Raw genomic sequence first — 17,236 nt, forward strand, 5'->3', positions numbered from 1 at the left:
CAGAGCCTTGTTAGTAAGGAAGAAGAGGGATCCCAAAGGGATACAGAAATAAAACACACCTAGACTGAGGTGTGGTTCTGCCTATGCATCCCATGGCCCTGCATCTGCTGGGCATGGAACCAGGAGCTGGTTCCTGGAGCCAGGGATGAATGCTGGGTTGTCAGGGGTGTCTGGAGAGCTGGCAGGTGCTCGTGGCTGCCTCTGCTGAGCTTTTATTGGGATGGGCAGGTCAGTGCTCCCCCAGGAGCAGGGCTGTACTCAGGCTGCAGAGGAGTTTTTCTTAGTGCCCCAACAGGGAGTGTTTCAGAGGCAGGAGAGGAGGTACCTCTGAATTCAGGCATCTTTCACCTGCTCTGTAGCATCAACTGGCAGTGTGAAACCTGTTTTGCTTTAAACTAGAGTTTCTCACTGAAACTTCAGATTTCAGCATTGTTGCATTCTGTAAGAACTGTCTTCTGGGGTTTATTTTGAGGGTTTTGTGGGGGAGGATGTTCTGGGGTTGGTTTTTTTTTGTTTGTTTCCTAGCATTGTGTGCTGCCAGTAACTTTTCCTTTCCTCCATCTCTATTTTTGAGGTGCCAATTTGCTCAGGGAGCAGGACAGGATTCTTGCTTGTGTATGAACAGTTCAACAGCTACAGATGCTTTTAAGTTCTGACAGGCAGAAACTGGCAGTTGAGAGCTGTTGTTCCAAGCACTTTGTTGTGCTGCTGCTCTGAATTTTTGCAGTGGTTTGCCATAGTAACAGAGTGAGAATTTGTATAACTGAGAGATTTTAGTGTTTCTGATTATGTAATGAATGTACTTTTACAAAAGAATGAATACAAACAACTTTGAGCCAATGGAGAACCAAAGGGTCTTGAAAATAAGCACTTTCCCTGAAGTCCTCAAATCCTTTCCCTACAATTTTTTTAATTGAATCTAAAAAATAGGAAAAGAAGTCCTTAGTTCATATATCCCAAGTGTGGAACTGGTGATTTGTTTTTTGTAGAATCTCAGTATTTTTAAGAGACTGGGGATAGGTAGGACTTTGTGGGGGGAAAATGAAGGAGGGAAAAGGACTCCTCTCATACCCTTTATTCTAGATCTTTCTTTTATTTAGTAATCTAATCCATAACCGTGTTATACTGAGCTCTGGAGAGAGGCTCTTCTCCTCCTGCCTTCTGTCAGAGTGCAGAGATGGGTGTGCAGAAGAAATTGCTGTATGGAAATGGGGAAAAACCTAAAAGATGGGTGCATGGCATTTCCCTGGAGAGCCTGTAAATGAAATTCTGGACTGTGAGGTTCCCTCTGAGTGTTTGCTTGTCCCAGGCTGCATTGGGGTGTGGAATAAGCCAGGCATAACCATTTCTTGTGGTGCTGTTTTCTCTTCAGATGGCAGCTGAGCTGAGCCGAGCCAAGGTGGTGCAGCCTTAATCAGGAGCTTGCTGCTCACCAGGACTGACTGCCTGGAATAACCAGCTGTGAGTGACAAGCTGAGCATCCTCCCATCAGCTCTAGGGCTGTGCAGGTTCCTGCAGCTGCCTCTGCCTCCAGCCTCACCTCAGGATCAGCAAACTGCACTTGGGGTTTCAGCAGAGCAAGGGAAAAACCATGGGCATCCTATGTCCCTTCAGAGATTCCCAGAATGACTGGGGCTGGAAGGGACCTTAAAGATCCCTCTGTTCCAAGCCCCTGCCATGGGCAGGGACATCTTCCACCAGACCAGGCTGCTCCAAGCCCCATCCAGCCTGGTCTTGGACACTTCCAGGGCTGCTGCAGCCACAGCTTCTCTGGGCACCCTGTGCCAGGGCCTCCTAAAGAGCTGTTTGTCCTTCTGGCTCTGACTGTGTGCTGCACTTGGGCAGGGCTGACATCCCGGGAATTATACCCTGAGCTGGTGCAATGTTGGACAGTCAGTTTATCCTTCAAAATTTTCTGTTTTCCTTTGGAACACAAAACCATCTATAGTAGAGGAAATGTATTTGAATATCTGTATGGAGGCTTTGCCCCAGAGGTCCCGGTTGCCCTTGAGGGGCTGCAGCTGCCATGTCCTTAATTGGGCTGCAGCTGTGACCAATGAAGATGACTGGGATAAAAGGGGGTGGGTTAGCCAGTCAGGGAGAGCATTGGAGGAGCCCTGCCCTGAGAGAGAACAGCATGCAGCAGAAGGAGTCTGTGAAGAGCTGCAGCCATGAGAATACACCAGAGAGGTATGGACTCTAGAAGTCTGATAATATCATTGAATAACAACAACCATCTATTTTTTACAGTATCTGTCCCTTTTAATAAGCCCTTTTCAGCTAGAGCAGTTATCCTGGGTGGGCAAAGTTTGAATGTTCCGGCTATGAATTTTTTTATAAATCTGTATAAATGCTTGAGATACCTCAACTAGTTTTTGGAAAGGCTGATAGCAGGGTTTTTTTGCTATGGCTACAGCAAGTTTGATTTTAATTTATTTCTTTAATGCACTATTTTTAGCTCTGTTTAAGTTGTTGCAAGTGGTGTTCAGGTTTCGCCCTCACTGTTTTTGTAGCTGAAGGGGTCGTTTTGTTGGTCCCAGTAAGTGAAATGTTGCTGTGTAATATTTGCAGGCACCTGTAGATGGTGATGCACTCTGCTCCACGCCTGCATCCCCCCTCCCATCCACCTGGACCAGGCAACTACCAGGCTGGATTAATTCTATTTATGGTCCTACTTACTTTTATTTTTCTGAGCGTGCGAGATAACCTTGAAATCCTTTCCAATTCCAAAATATTTTTTCCTTGGGCTCAGTCAGGATATCAGGACAGCAGGCAGCCAACGCAGCCTGGACAGCCCTGCCGCTCCCCCGCTGCTCCCTTGTTTTTATTTCCTCACCTGTTATTTTTGTGTCCCCTTTGAAAGGACACTGAGGAACAGCTGCCATTTGCTCTTGTGCCTGCGGCTGTAAAACCTCAGCCGAGCCTGTGGGCTACTTAAAATCCAGGTTATTTGCTTTCCCCCGGCGCTCGTTGCCGCTGCCGCAGCTCTGTGGGAGGCGGTGGCCGGGAGCCTCCCCGGGCCCCTCCCCAGCCCTTCCCCTCCCAGCCGGGGCTGGCCGGGCCCGGGGCGGGGCCGCAGCCGCCGCTGGCCCCGGGCTCGGCTTTTGTCGCGTCCCCGTGGCTGCGACGGCGACAGGGAGCCACGTCTGGCCGGGGCCGGCACTGCCCGCGGCTGCTCCCAGCAACGCCTCAGGAAGTGAGAGCGGCTCGGGCCGGGCCGGCCGCGGGGCCCAGCGGGGCTGGGCCGGGCCCGCTCCGTTCCCGGGCCGGGCCCGCTCCGTTCCCGATCCCGCATCGCTGCCATGGGCCCGGCCAGGCTCCCGGGCCCCGGCGGGCTCGGCTGCTTTGTGCTGGTGCTGCTGCTGCTCCTGGGCGGCTCGGGCAGCCCCGGGACAACGCCACCGCCCCGGGCGCCCTGGGCAGACGAGCAGGGAGCCGTCCCGGAGGGGGCACCGTGGGGCAGGGTGAGGTACGAAGCCGTGAAGAAGCATTTGGGAGCTCTGTCCAAGCACTACTGGCAGTACTTGGCGTGCAAGGTGTGGCAGGAGGGCTGCGAGGAGGAGGAGAAGCAGCAAGGAGAACGAGAGGCCGGTCCCATCCCAGGTAAGCGCCTTGCTCTGTTCCCTCCCGTGCCCAGGAGGGAGCAGCAGGTCCGGACCCTGCTGTGGCCCCGGCTCTGGGGCGCTGCCCTTCCTTCCCGAGGTGGCTGCCCCGGGCATCTCCCTCCTTGGCACACCCCGGGATGAGGCTCTTGCGCTTCTTGGGCACTCGGAGCCATCTCGGGCTGCTGCCAATTCCGAACTCACTGTCCCTCCTTGCAGCCAGGGTTGCCCGCAGGCACATGGCTGAGCCCATGCACCTGGGAGAGGATTGCGTGAGCCCAAAGTGTAAAAAAGCCTTTCCTGTAACTTCTCTGCTCATTCTGCTCCCGTTTCCAGGCTGGGGCTTTCCTCTGGTGGGCCAGGATTACCTGGAGATCCTCTCTGCCTGGTACTGCAGCTTCGGCAAGTGCTGTGAGACGGGAGACTGCAGGATCATCAACAACATCACAGGTAGGGGCTGTGCTGCTTTGTGGCTTGTTTTGAGGCTTTTTTCCTGTTAAAGTGTATTTTAGAAAGTGCTGTTAGTAAAGGGCTTTTCTGAGTGGGGTGCTGAGCTGTGGGAGGGTGAGCGGCTGAGCTCAGTCCTGTGTCCCATTTGAAGTTCTGAGACCAAAGAGTTTGTTCCTTACTGCATAGGTGTATCTGCTCCAGCTTGCCACGAGCCCTGCCTGCATCCCATAGCTTCCAGGCACATATAGCAGGACCCAAACTGGCCCACGACCCTGCCCTAGGTCAGGAGGGCACACTGAGACCTGTGTGTAAGCCATGAGCAGGTGTCTTTGTGTTTGCTGTCCCTGAGACTCCTGGTATGCAAACCCTGTGCTGGGAGCTTGAGAGGGCCTTGGGGCACCGGTGCTCTCTGCAGCTGCCAAGCATATCTGCCTTTTCCTAAAGGAAAAAAGGAGTCAGTGGAAGATTTTGTGTCCTTCTGAGGCCAGAGGCTGATGTAGGCAGGCACAGGCAACCTGTGGCTTTAATGCCACTTCACAGTCCTCTTGGCCAGGCAGCCCTGCACATTTTCCCCTTACCCCCACGTGCAGTAGCTGTGCTGGCAGGTGGAGCTGAGCTCGTGCTCTCTGTGCAGGGCTGGAGGCAGAGCTCAATGGGCAGCTGCACGGGCAGCACCTGGCCAAGGACGTGGTGCTGCGGGCGGTGCAGGGCTTCCTGCAGAGCCCATGGCCCCCCAAGGCTCTGGTGCTGTCCTTCCATGGCTGGTCTGGCACGGGGAAGAACTTTGTGGCTCGGATGGTGGCCACTCACCTGTACCGGGACGGGCTGAGGAGTGACTGTGTCAGGGTGTTCGTGTCCCTGCTCCACTTCCCACACCACAACTACGTGGACTCCTACAAGGTGAGAGCCAACAACAGGGGATGGTCCCGTGGGCTGGGCTGGAGTTCATGTCCTTCCCAGCAGCCCCTGTGGGGCTGTGCCTTGGGTTTGTGAGGGAAACTGGGTCCACAGCACTGGCTGGTTACTGCTGAGCAGTGCCTGCACAGCCTCAGGCTTCCCCCCTCTCCCACTCAGCCCCTGAGGTCAGTACAAGAAGTTTGGGACACACCAAAGAGGTGAGTCCTAGTGCCAAAGGCATATTCCATGTCATTTACTGCCATGCTCAGGAATAAAAGCTGCAGGGAGGGGGTTTGGGGGCAGGAAGCCATTGCTCAGAGATGGGCTGGGCATTTGTTTGTGGCAGCGTGGGCAGCTGCCTTTGCACCACTTGTCTTTCTTTCCTCTTTCCTTCACTTATTAAACTAATGTATCTCACCTCACTGGTTTTCCTGCCTTTGCCCTTCCCGTTGTCTGCCCTGTCCTGCTGGGTGGGAGGGGATGGAGCAGCTGTGGTGCTTAGCTGGGTGGTCCCAGGGGCTCCTGACTGCCCTCCCTGCTGCAGGCCCAGCTGCAGAGGCAGATCAGCGAGACCCTGCAGCGCTGCAGGCAGGCCCTGCTCATCTTCGACGAGGCCGAGAAGCTGCACTCCAACCTCCTGGATGCCATCACACCCTTCATGGCTCAACACACCAACAAGGCAGATCAGCAGAGATCCATCTTCCTCTTCCTCAGGTGATTTCTGGTCCCCAAGTAATGGTGTTTGTCCCTAGAGGTGTGATACAAGGGGCTGAGGCAGCAGGGGAGGGCACAGGTACCTTGTTCCCTCGTGGTGGTTGCCTCCATGTTCGGTTTTACCTGTGGATGCTGGGCATCCTCCCTGGGAACATCTGCAGGAGGAGCTGAGGTCCAGCCAGGCTGGGACACCTGAGCCTGAGTCTAGATTTGGAGGCAAGGAAGCACAGTCAGTTAACATAGGGTCACCCTGCCCAGCTGGGCAGATGTCACACTCCAGGGAGCAGAGCTGGGGCTGAAGGTCTTGGTGGGAAGTTCCCATGCATCGTTAGGAGCTGGGGAGTTCCCACTGCCTGGCTGTGGCTGCAGACTGAGGTGCTGTGAGGCTGATCCTGGCATCAGCAGAGCTTGGTTTAGTTGGTTCCTTTCCCAGGAAGTGTACCCCAGCACTGTCTCTGTGTGGGATGCAGCTGGAGGGAGAAATGGGACATCTCAGAACCAGGATGTGAGGCAGGCACCTGACTGAAGTGCCCCTAAAGAGTCAGAGATCAGCATCTTGGGCTCCCTTCAGTTTGGGAATTGCAGCTTTGGGCTTGGCTCTGGCAGGAGCTGTTCCTTGTGGTTGGAGGTGAGCAGAGCATTCCTCCTCCACTTCCACCATCCAGGCAAGGGTTCCAACCTCCAAGCTTGGTTGTTTCCCTCAGAGAGGTTTCCCTGTGTGAGTGCCCAGTGCCTGTGGAACTCCCCTCACTCTGTTCCCACCTGTGTGCAGGGGGCTGTGGTGGAAGGGGCAGGTCCTGCCCTGTTGCTCAGCAGGGTGGACGTGCTGCCAGCTGCACAGGGCCTGGTGTCCTGCTTGGCAGCCATGCAGCTCAGGAATGGACACAGTGTCAGCAGGCAGAGGGGAGCAGGGTGCCTTGAACTGCAGCAGTGTGTCACCCCAGGGGTTTCATCACTCCTGGTGGCAGTGTGACACTGACCTGCTTTAGGAGGGATGGCTCTTCCCCAGGGCTCCTGTGGACACTGGCAGGGTGCTGCAGATGGGCTGGGCTGCCTGCCTGTCCAGCCTAAAGGGGCTCTGGGTTGGGAGCAGGAGCAGTACAAGCTGTTTTCTCCCTGACAGTGGGTGGGGGCATGGTGAGAAACAGTGGTGGCTTTTCAATTTTCTCTGCCTCCAGTCTGGGGTCCAGAGCCTCTGACATGAGGGTGGGGTGCAAGATCTGTGCCTCCCACTGCCTCTCTGCCTCCCACCCACACAAGTTCTGCACCCAGCTGGTTCCCAGTTCACTGGGGCGTTCAGGGCTGGGGACAAGCCCCTCACCAGCACCTGGGGAGGGGGGACACCTTTCCTGGACCTGCTTTCCAGGCTGAAGGGCTGTCCTGGCACCCTCAAGAGCTGCAGGACCTTGCAAACCCCACCCCAGAGCTGCCCCCATGGGTGTCCAGAGGAGCCCTTTGGTGGGAGCTGTGTTGCTGCTTTGTCCCATGGGCAGAGGATGCTGTGCCAAGTCCTGGGCTGCCTCTTGAATCCCTGCCCTGGACCTTTACTTCCAGTGGGACTCCTGCCACGTGCTCTGCCCTTTAACCTGGACTTTGTGGTGGCTTGTTCAGCGTTTGGTGTGGAGCCAAATGTCACCTGCAAGGTTGGTGGCTTCCCAAGCCCGGACAGGGGACTGAGGGAGATGGAGGATCCTGCTGCCCCTGGTCTGAGCTGGCAGGATGGCAGACAGCTGCAGGGATGCCTGTGCAAAGGGGCTCTTTGGGAAGAAGGCTGGCTCGCCATGTGCTGATCCTAGACAGCAAATCCTCTGTTGCCAACAGAACTGCTGGGGTCTGTCTGCAGGGAAGGTGCTGGCAGCTCTCTGGGGCAAATCTTGAGTGACCTCTCTCTGTGTCCACAGCAATCTTGGTGGCAACACCATCAATGAGGTGGCCCTGGACTTCTGGCGCGCCGGCCGGGCACGGGAGGAGATCCCCCTGGAGCTGCTGGAGCAGCGGCTGCGGCTGGAGCTGCAGGAGGCTGCAGGTAAGGGCTGGCCTTGCCTGGGGGCTGTGGGCAGGCTGCCCCTCTGCAGTGTCCATCCAGTGTGTGCCACACAGGGCTGTGCTGGGGGAACAGGCCCTCACTCTGGGGGTTGTTGACAATGAAAGCCCCATCCTTGGTCCCTGTGATCCAAGAGGCCTTCAGGCACCTTCAGCCCTGAAAATGGCTGGGGCAAGAGGCAGCTGTACCTCACAGGGCAGTGCTGAGGCTTCTCTGGGGCTCCAGGCATCTCTTGGTGGCTCCTAGAGATGCTCTGTGCTCACAGTGCTGAGCAGCTGTGCACAAGTGGGTCCCCCTGGATGAGCCCCTCAGAGCCCAGCCTGGCCTCGCAGAGGGATGATGCTCTCAGGTGAAGTTTCTGAGTTTGCCTTTCTTGTGCTGTGCTCCAGAGAACAGTTATGCCCACAGCCAGCTCCTCAGGGAGAACCTGATTGATTTCGTGGTGCCGTTCCTGCCCCTGGAGTACCAGCACGTGAAGCTCTGTGCACGGGACGCCTTCCTGGCCCGGGGCCTTCCCTACACCGAGGCGATGCTCGACCAAGTGGCCCAGATGATGGTGTTTGTCCCCAAAGAGGAGAAGCTTTTCTCTGCACAGGGCTGCAAATCCGTGCCCCAGCGCATCAATTACTTCCTTCCTTGAACACCAGGGGGACCAGAGCGGCCGAGGTTCTTGTGCTGAAGGTGGTTCTGCACTCCGGGAGCTGCTGCTCTCTTTGCACAGGGTCAGAGGCAGATGACCCAGCCAGGCACTTGCACAGAGACTTAACAGAGACTTAAGCCCCCCAGAGCTGTTGCAGGCAAGGAGGTGCATCCCTTACTCCTGGGATGTGGGGAGTGTGCTTGGCTGCTTTTGGAGCCTGTCTGGTGTTCTAAGTCCCTTCTTTTAGCTGGAGGGGTGATGTGGTTCTGCTGACGGATGCTGTTCCACGTGAGTGGGGACTGGGACTGTCCAAGTCCTTGTTTTGAGGACTTGGACAGGCTGGTCCTGTTGAGATAGTGTAGCCAAAGCCACGTCCCTGTCCCCAATTTTCTCTGTCATTTTCCAACATCACACAGAACTGCTTTGCTGGAGAAGAGTTTTTCCCTTCTGTTGCTCTCATGCCTTTCTAAGGTGTCTGGTGCTCAGGGACATGTGCCAGGATTGTAGTCTGTGCAGGGAAGAAAGGACTGAATAATCTCCTCTGGAGATGCCAAATCCATAGCTCTCACCTTGGAGTGTCCACCTCTCACGGGAGCCTTCCGTTGTATGGAAGCAGCTGCCGGGGTGAGGGGAACTTGTGCTGCAATTCCTTTACTAAGCAGGTTGGTGAAGAGCCCATTTCCTTCACTGCAGAACCAAAAAGGGGAGAGAACTCCTCTGCCCAAGGGCAAAGGGCAGGTGAGGAGGATGGTGGCTGAAGCATCAGGCTGCAGCTGAATGTGAGTTTTCATGGATGCAGTAAAAGCTTGGGTTTTTTTCCTTCCTTTTTTTTTATTTTTGTCTTCAGTACATTTCATGCTGTGGCTTTTTGGCTGCTAATTATTATTATTATGATGATGATTATTAATACTACTACAAGGGGCTGTTTGCTGTCTGGGTACTGGCCAGGTGATAAGTGTGTTGCAGCAGCTCCAAAACATTTCATCAGTGTTACGGGAATCACTCTGTGACCTCTGGGTCAAAACTCCCTTCCAACAGGGCTGTGCTGGCCAGGAGTGACACAGCCCCTGCCAAGGACAGGGCTTGGCTTCCCAGCCACCCCCACGGGGGACCTTTGGTCTATTTTAAGCTCTGACCCATTTTGTGGTGCCAGTGATGAGCAGTGTGGCCTCTGGGGGAGACTGACCAGACAGACACGTCCAGGCCCTGCAGACTTGGAGTCCCTGCTTCCCTTGGGTGCACTGGCTCTGTTACCTGAGGAGGTGTCACAGTCCCAGGCAGAGATGAGCCAGCTGCTCTCCCACTGCTCAGCCAGTGCAGGTGCCTTAAACCAGCTGTGTGGAACAGACCTTGGGGCTGTGCCAGTGGGGGTGATCAGGCATTTCTGAGACTGGGTTTAGGGTTAATCTCAGGTGTCAGAAACCTGGGAACCATTGGGGTGATGCTCCAGCTGGGGCAGGGAGGCTGCTGCCTCACAGGACACAGCTCAGCTTGTGTTTGGTCACCTGGGCAGGAAGTTTAGCAAGCTGTGTGCTGAAGGTCAGCAGCCTAAAGGTTGTGTGTGCAAGCCAGGATAACCCAGGATTTTTCCTGAATGTCAGCAAGTGTTCAGCTGGGTTAGGCTGCCTCAGGCTGGGTGGCAGGAGGTCAGTGGGGGACTGGTTTGAGGTGGGCATGGAGCAGCTCTGGCTGTGGCTGCTGAGGGAGGTGGTGGTGACACTGACAAGGGCGAGGCCAGAGCTGCGCTCTGCTGGGTCACCAGTGTGTGTGTCACACCCGGGTGAGCTCTGATCAGCCCCACAACAGCAACAGCTGCTCTCTGACCACGCCAGGGCAACAGTTTGGTTCTACATAGATACCACATAAATAAAGATACTGCTTTTCCTGCAGCCTGGTGGAATTAAATTATTTCTCCTTTTAACAATTTTTTCTACCCAAAGAAAGAGCTTCTGGTTAGGACTGAGCAGTTTCAAATAGTCACTGAGGGAAAAAAAAACCCTCAGCATCTACTTGAGTGGTTTTTGCCAATAAAATATTGCAACCTTTATTTAAAACAAAATGCAAATTGGCAAAACTTTGTGGAACGACAGGCAAAGAGGCCCTTCCAAGGCCTTATTTACATCAAGTTTAACACTGTTCGCAGTTCACAGTCAGACGATAGTGAGAGAATTAAATTAGAAAAACAACCAAAATATATTACAATAACAATTAAAAAACAAAAACAGTTGACAACACTGCTAAGAGTGATTGGTGATTAACGTGATTCATTTCAATCCATTCCTGCCCTCAAGGAGTTCACTACCAATACAAACAGTGCCATGTGAGCCCAGCAGGCTCCACCTCCCGTGCACAACAGACACATGGGGAAGAACGACCTCCTTTGGTACAGACATTGCTTAGCCTGGAGCTGGGAGAAACAAGTCTGTCCCAGAACCTCCTGGGACCTGCTACCAGAGAATGGGCTGAGGGCTTTGTTCCACTCTCCAGGGATGTGCAGCACCACCCCAGCAGCCTCCACACATGCTGCAGTTCCCTTTAAGTCTCCCTGCCAGCTCCTGGTGAGCAGCAGGGCTGAGCTGAGTGTGTCCCACAGAAGGCAGCAGCCTGATGGCTTTGGAACCACCATCCTGTGGAGTCACTGGTGCCTCCAGTCACCCTTTCCACTGTGGAAAAGCCTGCCTCGGGTAAGTGGTAGGACACGAGGGTAGGGATTGCTCTGTGGCTGCAGTGTGACCCACCCACACCTCAGCCTGGTGGGGAGGGGCTGCTCTGTCTCCACTGTGGGGTTTGGCTCCCTGTGCCCCACAGCTCCCCCAAAGCACCCTGACAGATGTCAGCCCTCTTGTTTGGCTGTGTCTCACAGACACAAGGCCAGTGGCACCCAGGAGAAAGTCCTGAGGAGGACAAGCACAGCCCTCCTCTCTCCCTCCCTGCTGTGTCATCAGCAACACTGCTCCCCTCAATTCCCCTTTCCCACTGGCTGAATTTGGTGCAGTCCCAAGACCCAGACTCCTAGCTCAGCCTCAGCCCTGCCCACAGTAATGAAGAACATGACTAAATCAAGTGCACCACTTTGGGGTAAGAAGGGTGTGGGGTGCAGGAAGAAGAGAGAATTGCACCTGTGAGTCAGCTATTCCCACAGTGGCAGGAAAAGAAAGTGCCCCCCTGAGCTCACTCTCTGCTTTGTGCTTGGCAGGACCAGGCCCGTGGGTGCCTTCCCCATGGCAAAGACAAATTTAAATTCTGGCCCACAGTAGTGCAAGAGAGCCCAGCTCCAGCTGTGCCCCCACAGCTGTCTGACAGTGCTGAGGAGAAACAACAGCGCTTCTGCCTTGTCCCCTGCCCCAAACCATGGAGCAGGAAGTCACTGGGATAAACAATGGGGTGTCAGCACCCATATTTGTTCCTTTGCACATCTGGTGCCAGGCTGAAAACAGAGAATTGGCCACAGTGGAGACCTTTAAGGCTGAAGAGAAAGGCAGACCTAGCTAAAGGGAGAGGGAATGGTACAAGTTTTAGAAGCAGCAGTGGAAGGAAAGACAACTGGATGGTAATTTACAGCAGAAGCAGCTTTCCCAGATTCCTTTTGCTATCCTGCCAGAGGACAGGGGAGCATTGCAGTTTGGGAATAAAACACTCTAGGGCAGCAGAAGTCCCAGCAATTCCACAGCCTTCAGTTTAGGGGGGAAAAAACCTGTCAAATCAGCACTACCTCTGCCACAATCTGCCTACCTGATGTTAGATAATAGGTAAGGGCAGGGAAAACACTTCCCATGAGAGTGACGATCCCCAAATTCCACCAGCTTTTGATTTTGACCCAGAGGAGGGGTGAGAACTAAACACTCCTGTGTTGGGCACAGGGCTTGTAGAGTCTCTGTGCTTGGAGATGCCCAAAAGCTGCTTGGACATGGTCCTCACAGGTGACTCTTGGTGGCCCTGCTTGGGGAGAGTGTTTGGACCAGGTGATCTCCAAAGTTCCCTCCAACCTCAGCCATTCTGTGACTCTGGAAAAGCAGCTGGATGCTGCCCTGTCCCACTGCCCATCTCTGCTGCAGGGGCAAGGAGAAAATGGGGCACCTGAAAGGAAGTGGGGATGGCCCACAGTGTTCATTGGGACACAGCTGCTTTCTTCAGCAAGAGGGGAGTTCTAGTAGTTAGAAATTCCATATTGCTATTCTACCACTTTTACTGTAGCTTTTCTGGAAGACTGGCATTTAGGGAAAAAAAAAAAAGAAAAAAAAACCGAAACCACTTCTTCAAAATGCTCATCAGAATTGGGCTAAACTTTAAAATGTTCTGGTTAAAATTCCTTTCCCCTGGAATCCCTTCAGTTCCAGCCCTTTTGTCCCAGCAGTACAATCATGGAACCATGTGATGGTCTGCCAGAGTAAGCAAGACCTGCCCTTCTGCCCCCAAGAAAAGAGAGTCCCCCCCACTTCTAAATCCTTCTGATTGTTTGACAGGCCCTGTGAAGCAATGCCACAAGCCACCTTCCCTTTGCAGGTCACCTTTCCAAAGGCAGTCAGTTTGGATGCACACCTTCCATGAAGATGACTGAAAGAGATAAGGTAAACCACAAAAGCCCTCAGTAAAGTCTGGGAGATAAGGGGTTGGTTCTCTGCCTGTGGAGGGCCTTGGGACATCCCCAGGGGTTGCCTGGTTCTTTTCCCCCCCAGCACTTCACTTACTGGGCCAGAAGCTCACTGGTCCATTGTACCTCACATGCTGCTCCTCTGCTGTGCCTCCACACACCCTGGAACAACTTTGCTTAGCTCAGACCAGAAATGAAATGAGGATTCTCAGCCCATTTCTAAAGATTTTTCCAGGCCTGTCTCACTATGCTCTGTGGAAAAAACAGGGACACTTGCTGAGACACCCAGCCTGCTTCCAAGCACCACCATGTGCTTCTAGACAGAAACAAAGTGCCCATCTTCTAAAGTCACACCTGTGCCACAGCTCCATTCTAAATGCTCAGACTAAAAGCAGCACAGCCACACTTCAAAAACAAGTTTAGAAAGCGTTTTAGCCAAAAAAATAAAGGCTTAAGGTGCAAAGCAAGCAAGATCCTCTATCACCAGCAGTGTGCAGTGAGCAGCAGCATGCAGGTAAGGTGTATTTGGAGCCAGGTTTCAGGCCTGTTTCCTTTCCTCTCACAAACCAGCAACTGAGCTCTTCCTACTTGCCAGTACATTCACACCTTGGGGAGCTGTGCATAGACATAGACCAGCTTTTTGAGGCCACAAGTCTGCAAACAGCACCACGACCAAGGATGACAACACCAACCATTCAGCTGCTCTCATTCTGGGGTTGGTAGAAGGCATCAGAGACCCACTGGGAGCCCTTCAAGGCAGAGCCACAGCTTTTGTTGCCACGCCTCAGGCACAGCAGTGCACAGGTTCTGTGCACATTCCCTACACCACAGTGTAGGATTCTGGTCTAGCCTTTAAAATATGGGAACAAATCCATGGAGATACCTGTGGGGTTTCCTGTGTGCTGCCATACTTTATCACCTTGGGATGCTGAGAAGCTTGTGAGACAGGTAAACAGCAGAACAAATCCCAGGAATCTGGCAGTGTGAAGGGTAAGGGACAGGTGCAGGGAATCCTGCAGCAGTAAGGACACGTGGTGGGCAGGCTGGGCTGTACTTTCTGGTTCTCCAGCTGGCCCTGCAGTGCTGTGACTGCTAAAGGAATGTGGACAACAGCCAGGGAGGCAGAGGCTCTGCCTTACCTACCATGGGTCCTCACGGTGATCACACTGAACTGGGGGGTAAACGTGGGAACAAGTTAAAAACAATCTAGAACTTCAAAAAAGGAACAACCCACCCACCCCAACAACAACACTGGCAAGTTGTGCAAGAGCCCCAAACTACTCAAAAATGACCATCAAGCAGCACCTGTGCTAGACCACTAGAAATAGGTATCAGCTGAGTGAAGGCTGTGTGGTGGGAAGGGGGAATTCCAGTGGTAAGTCTGCCCAGCATCCCTGACACTTCCAATACAATGATGATGAGAAGGTGGTGGATGAGGTGGACAGGAGGGAAAAGGGACAGTTTCATATATTAACTAATCTTGCAGTTCTCATTACAGCAGCAACAGTGCTGTGGAAGTTAAGCCATCCAGACCAGTGCATCCACCTCCAGCAGCTCTGAATACTGTCAGTGCATTAGACCTTTCCCCCAGCTGTACATGACCCCCCTCCGGGGCTGCTCTGCCCTTGGTACCAGCAGAGCCCCAGTGCCTTTCCTTGGCCTTGTCAGGACAGCAAAGCACAGGTGAGAGCAGCCAGGGTGGGATCTGTGCAGCCAGGCAGCTGCAGCCAGCCCAGGGCTCCGGCTGTCACCACCGTCCTGCCCAGAGGGAGAACCTGCCATAGGTTCTCCTGCCTCTCCAGGGGAGGAGAAGGAACTTTCTTTCCTCGCCATACCAAGCAGATCAGCCTGATTAGGTAGGGACAGATCCTTGATGTTCTGCCCCTTACAGCTTTAATCTACCCTCTCCATCCCCAATTTTTGAGATGAACCTGTAAACGTGAGGAGAACTCAGTGATCTGAGGTACTTCACATACTCAAGTATCAGTCTTTCCTTTTGAAAGCATCAGTACAGAAAAACAGTCCCGCCCTCCCCGTGTGTGTTTCTCTTACCCAGATTGACAGTAGCTACCTTTGCACCACATCACTGATTTCTTGGACACATGACAATAAGTTATTAAGGACGGGGTTTGCCCCGTGGACGCCAGCAGCTGTCGAGGACACCTGCAGCTCCTGCAGGCTGAGTTCCAGTTTGCTCACGGCTTCCCGGAAGGCGAATTTGTTGCGCGTGTGGGGGATGCAGTCCACGTAGCCTGAGCAGTAATCCAGCAGCTGGTGCCCCGTGTCCACCAGCTGGCTGTTGGGCGTGGGCTCGGCGATGGCGCTGGAGAGGAGATCCGCGCACTCCAGCAGCGCCTCCTTGCTGATCTTGTCTGCGGGGATTTTCTCAGCTGCCTGTTTGGTCTTTCTCAGCGCCACCTTGGCGCCGGCCGTGCCGTTGGCCATTTTCACTGGGGAGGTGGAAGACGTTGACAGAGGCACTTGGGGCGGAGGCATCGCGGGCCTCCCGGATTTTCCACCAACAGGTGCTGCTGCTGCTGCTGCCTTCTTACTCCCTTCGTTGGGTTCCAGTCCGTGCTGCGCTCCCGCCGCGCTGCTCAGCTCTTCTGCTGCGTCCGAGCAGGCAGCCGGCTGCTGGAGGAGCCGCATCACCGGTGGTGGAGGTGGAGCACACTTTGGTTTTACCCGTCTGGGCCGGTCCCTGTCGCTGGAAGAAGTGACCTGATGCTCAGATAAGAGCTTAAATTTATTACCCTGAGAGTCTGTGCCAATGAGCTGCACGTCTGCTGGAGTGTGTTTTAGAGTGGGTGAGATTAGGACTGGCACTTTGTGGTTATGAGTGGTTGGAAGTATTGCTGCAGCCTTTACCGGAGATAACCACCCCGGCCTCTCGCCATCCTCAAGGGCCCCTTGTCGTGGGCCGCTGTTTTTCTCCTTGCCCTTAGGAGCTGCCACTAGCCCCGGACCCTCCTTTTCTTCCGCCGCGGAGGGAGTTCGAAAAGGCAGTGCTGTGGCACCCCTTGGCAAGAGTTTTGCTTTTGGTCTCTCTCTGGTCAAAGCAGGGCCTTCTTCAAACCTTTTGGGAATCAGCTCACTGGCCCTCTCTGTGCTCTCATCGGGCTGGGAGGAGGTGGACACAGTCCGTTCCAGCTGAATTTTTGACCTCTGGGAATTTCTGGGAAGGGTCATTGCCATCCTATCCTGCTCTGGAAGCCCTGAGGACATGGAAGATGTAGAGTTTGACCTTGGAAAAGGCTTTGAAGCTTCTTCATTGCCAGTGGGTTTTCCTGCTCGTAAACCCAGCGTCTTTTTAATCAAGCGTGGCGTGAAGAAGCCAGTGATGCCCGACCACCCTCCACCAGTGCTCACACCCCCAGCACTGCTGGGCCCAGTGCCCTCCTCGCTGTAGAAGGTCCTCTGCACAAAGCCCCCTCCGTAGCACTTGGGGGGTGCCAGGCTGGTGTCCTGCTGCGCGGGAGCAAAGGAGAACCCGTCCACGTGCTGCAGGGAAGCCACAGAGGAGAAGTTACCCGTCAGCTCGTATTTCTTGTGGGGCTGGTTCTCCATCTCCCGGAAGGAGCTGCTGCGCTTGGGAGGCGTGGGAGCGTTCCTCTTCTTCATGAAGGAGCTGAAGAAGCCCCCTTTCCTGTCCCTGGTGAACGTGGTCTCTTTGGCATCCTCCAGGAGGCTGCTGGGGGACTTGTCCCTCTGCTTGCGGGGCAGCGCGGGGGACCCGCCCGTTGGCTGTGTGCTTCTGATGAAACCTGGCCAGGAGAGACACGTGTCAATCTGGACAATCTATTTCTATTTCTATTTCCACCTCCCTGTCCTGCACTGGGTTTTATAGGCCTGGTGTATTTACCTGCCCAGGTGCTGCAGAGATAGAGTGAGGGAAGAAGCAAGCACTTGTATTTTATTTTTTCTTCACTTTTTTTCATTTCTGTATGTGACTTGTCTGTTGTCTATACTGAGAAGGCCACTTTGGGGAGAGATCAGAAAAGAGTTGCTCTTTTCTTTCAGTTTATTACTCCCTTCCCATAATTTTCTGCTCCTTTCCAAACACGCTAAGTATAGGAGAAAATCTCTTGCTGCATTGTTAACTTCAGTTTTGAAGCTGTCACTTAACAAAGAGCAGCAAAACTGAATTTGAAAGAAAAAATACAATGGGATTTACTAAAAGGACATTGAAAAAACCACAGTGTTTTCTATTTGCTAGTAAATAATTGACACAGCAGCACAAAACATGCCCATGTCAGGTTGTTCTTTGCTTCTCTGGGAATTTACACCCTGTGCCCACA

General features: G+C 53.9%; 2 protein-coding genes across 2 annotated transcripts in view; one reads left to right on the forward strand and one right to left on the reverse strand.

Annotated features, from left to right (window-relative positions):
- Positions 1-1,973: 1,973 nt before the first annotated feature.
- Positions 1,974-10,236, forward strand: TOR3A (torsin family 3 member A). Its single transcript, XM_066556131.1, has 6 exons — positions 1,974-3,603; positions 3,939-4,052; positions 4,687-4,952; positions 5,494-5,663; positions 7,565-7,689; positions 8,097-10,236. Exons 1-6 carry the CDS (start codon positions 3,303-3,305, stop codon positions 8,345-8,347), a joined length of 1,227 nt encoding a protein of 408 aa, XP_066412228.1. The 5' UTR covers positions 1,974-3,302; the 3' UTR covers positions 8,348-10,236.
- A 126-nt stretch (positions 10,237-10,362) lies between these two features.
- Positions 10,363-17,236, reverse strand: part of ABL2 (ABL proto-oncogene 2, non-receptor tyrosine kinase) — a 45,317-nt gene continuing 38,443 nt past the window's right edge. The window contains exon 11 of the mRNA XM_066556130.1: positions 10,363-16,702. Coding sequence (XP_066412227.1) covers positions 15,006-16,702 — 1,697 coding nt within the window. The 3' untranslated portion in view covers positions 10,363-15,005. The remainder of the gene's footprint in view (positions 16,703-17,236) is intronic.

The sequence above is a fragment of the Molothrus aeneus genome, chromosome 9 (assembly GCF_037042795.1).
Source record: "Molothrus aeneus isolate 106 chromosome 9, BPBGC_Maene_1.0, whole genome shotgun sequence".
NCBI lineage: Eukaryota > Metazoa > Chordata > Aves > Passeriformes > Icteridae > Molothrus > Molothrus aeneus.

Coding starts and splice junctions, on each gene's coding strand:
- TOR3A (XM_066556131.1), top strand. CDS start 3,303: ATGGGCCCGGCCAGGCTCCCGGGCCCCGGCGGGCTCGGCTGCTTTGTG. Junction 3,604..3,938: donor AGAGGCCGGTCCCATCCCAG/GTAAGCGCCTTG, acceptor TCCCGTTTCCAG/GCTGGGGCTTTCCTCTGGTG. Junction 7,690..8,096: donor GGAGCTGCAGGAGGCTGCAG/GTAAGGGCTGGC, acceptor GCTGTGCTCCAG/AGAACAGTTATGCCCACAGC.